The sequence below is a fragment of the Octopus sinensis genome, linkage group LG10, assembly GCF_006345805.1.
Source record: "Octopus sinensis linkage group LG10, ASM634580v1, whole genome shotgun sequence".
NCBI lineage: Eukaryota > Metazoa > Mollusca > Cephalopoda > Octopoda > Octopodidae > Octopus > Octopus sinensis.
Genome location: NC_043006.1, coordinates 6056798 through 6058965, shown reverse-complemented (window position 1 = coordinate 6058965; position 2168 = coordinate 6056798). Strand labels below are relative to the sequence as shown.

Sequence of the window (2168 nt, the reverse complement as noted above, 5' to 3'; positions counted from 1 at the left end):
TTAATTTTTGTATTTATTATATCAAAAGTAGCAGAAAATGTTTGAATAATATTTCCTTAATATCGCTTTAAGAATGTAAAGTTTGCAAGTTTATACTGTCGATAGCAAATGATAAATTCTTTTTTGAACAGAAATAACACACCATGGCAACATACTCTTGTATAATTAAGTAAAGCTGTATTCTTAATGCTTCAGCTGTTTGGCAGAAGCGGCATCCAAAAACCAAATTAATTCTCCATCGACTGGGCTCACTCTGCCGGCAGGTATCATGTCTCCGTCGCTGTCAACAGGCTCCAAGGCTTTCCTCACCAATTCAGCTTTATTTTCACCGGTGGCCATGAAAACAGCACAAGCCGATCGGTTGAGGACAGGCAGAGTGAGAGTTACCCGACCGGGTGGAGGTTTCGGAGAATCAGAGATCGGACTGACTACAGCTACTTTCTCGTCCAACAAATGATGTCCCGGAAAAAGGGAGCAAGTGTGGCCGTCGGGTCCCATCCCAAGTAAGACAACATCAAAGCGTGGAAAAGTCCCTGGGGTTATGTCAAACACAGCAGCAATTTTATCCGAATAATTTTTAGCACATTCATCAATAGGAAGATCGGCTTTAATCGGATATATATGATCAGCAGACATATCTTTTACTTTGGATAAGAAATTTTCCTTGTAGTATTTATAAGTACATTCGGGATCTTCGTGAGGCACGTAACGTTCGTCGCAGAAGAAGATTCGCCATTTCGCCCAGTTTGTCGAGAGTTTGCAGAAAGTGTTACACAAATATTTCGATACACTACCTCCAGAAACACCAATTATAAACAGACGATCAGATTTGAGTGCTTGTTCGGATTTACTGGTGAGTAAATCAGCGAGTCTTTGCTCCAAATCTTCTCCGGACGAAGAAACAACACGTGTCGGCGCCATTTTTAAAGAACCAAAGAGCATAGAGTAGTCTCCCTTGATTTATACTGTCACCGGTGGAAAACAACCACACGCGAAGCCATTCACTAGAGAGGAAATAGTTTAGTATTTTAATTACATCGTAATTAATGCATAATTTAAATTTATAAATAAAATTTTCCACACCAAAGTTACAATCTTCGGATCTTTTCACTTTGACCGGCAGATTTTTAAAATAATTTCTTTGTAACTAAACACTTTTAAACTTCGTATACTGGTAGAATGTGTTACATAAAACATCTTTTTTCTCTTGGCTTTCTTGAGAAAATTCTGTAGTTTGTAAGAAATTTGTTGTTTAATTTCTTGCATTTCGGCAATTTCAACCAATCAATGACGTCTATTGAGGTGAATTCAATTTCTGTCGTAGTGTGTCAACAACAATTATTTGCCGGCCAAAGCGAAAAGATCCCAATCTTCCCGAACACGTTTTAATTAACCAACCAATACTTTAAATTAAGCTTTATCTTTTCTCTAATAAAGTGAACCTCATTAGGACATCGATTCTGGTGTTAATAAGTAATATTGGTTTCTCTGGACCAGAGATTTCCAAACACCGTATAATTACCCCTACTAGAGTACAGCGAGAGGTGTATGCAGTCCGATGTGAAGTTAATCACACTTCAGAAAAGGGATTGACTCCCAAAGGACACACACGAAGTATTCACCTCTACTGATAGACTTTTAAAAATCGAATCAGTTTTCTGTCGGTATCTCCCCAGAATCTGCAGTAAACGAGTGTATGCTATGTTGTGACTGGCCGTAATGAAGCATGGTTGAATTAATTGTAATTGTTTATTTTTCATGTAAGTAGCTCCAGTCGGCATCTTCAAATATTTCACACACGAGAATAGGTTGACATCTAAAAAGATGATGAAACCTGAGTAACTACATGGATTTCTTCATAACAGCCACGATGGGAGAACAACCTGGGAAGAATTTCTTAACTTTGAACGCACTTTGGAAGCTCAATCGCCGAATTCTAAGGGGCATCCTGCTGCGACGCAAGCTAAATGTAGTCTGTAGATATGAAGTTGCAAAATTCATGTCATGCAAAAGAAGCGCCATAGCAACAGTGGAATTTATCATGCCCGGAGGTGAGATTCTTGTGAGAGAAATATGAATGGCAAGCAGCAAATAAAAACAACCTATAAGGGTTTCTGTATCCAATAAAAGCATTCTTCAGCAAGTAGATGGCATGGTAGATGTTGCTA

The 2168-nt window shown here is 38.5% G+C and overlaps 1 protein-coding gene across 1 annotated transcript; it reads right to left on the bottom strand.

Moving 5' to 3' along the window:
• On the bottom strand, window positions 1-951 carry LOC115216558 (6-phosphogluconolactonase-like). The gene has a single exon (XM_029786022.2). The coding sequence runs from the start codon at window positions 940-942 to the stop codon at window positions 184-186; it is 759 nt and encodes a 252-aa protein (XP_029641882.2). The 5' UTR covers window positions 943-951; the 3' UTR covers window positions 1-183.
• Window positions 952-2168: the final 1217 nt, after the last annotated feature.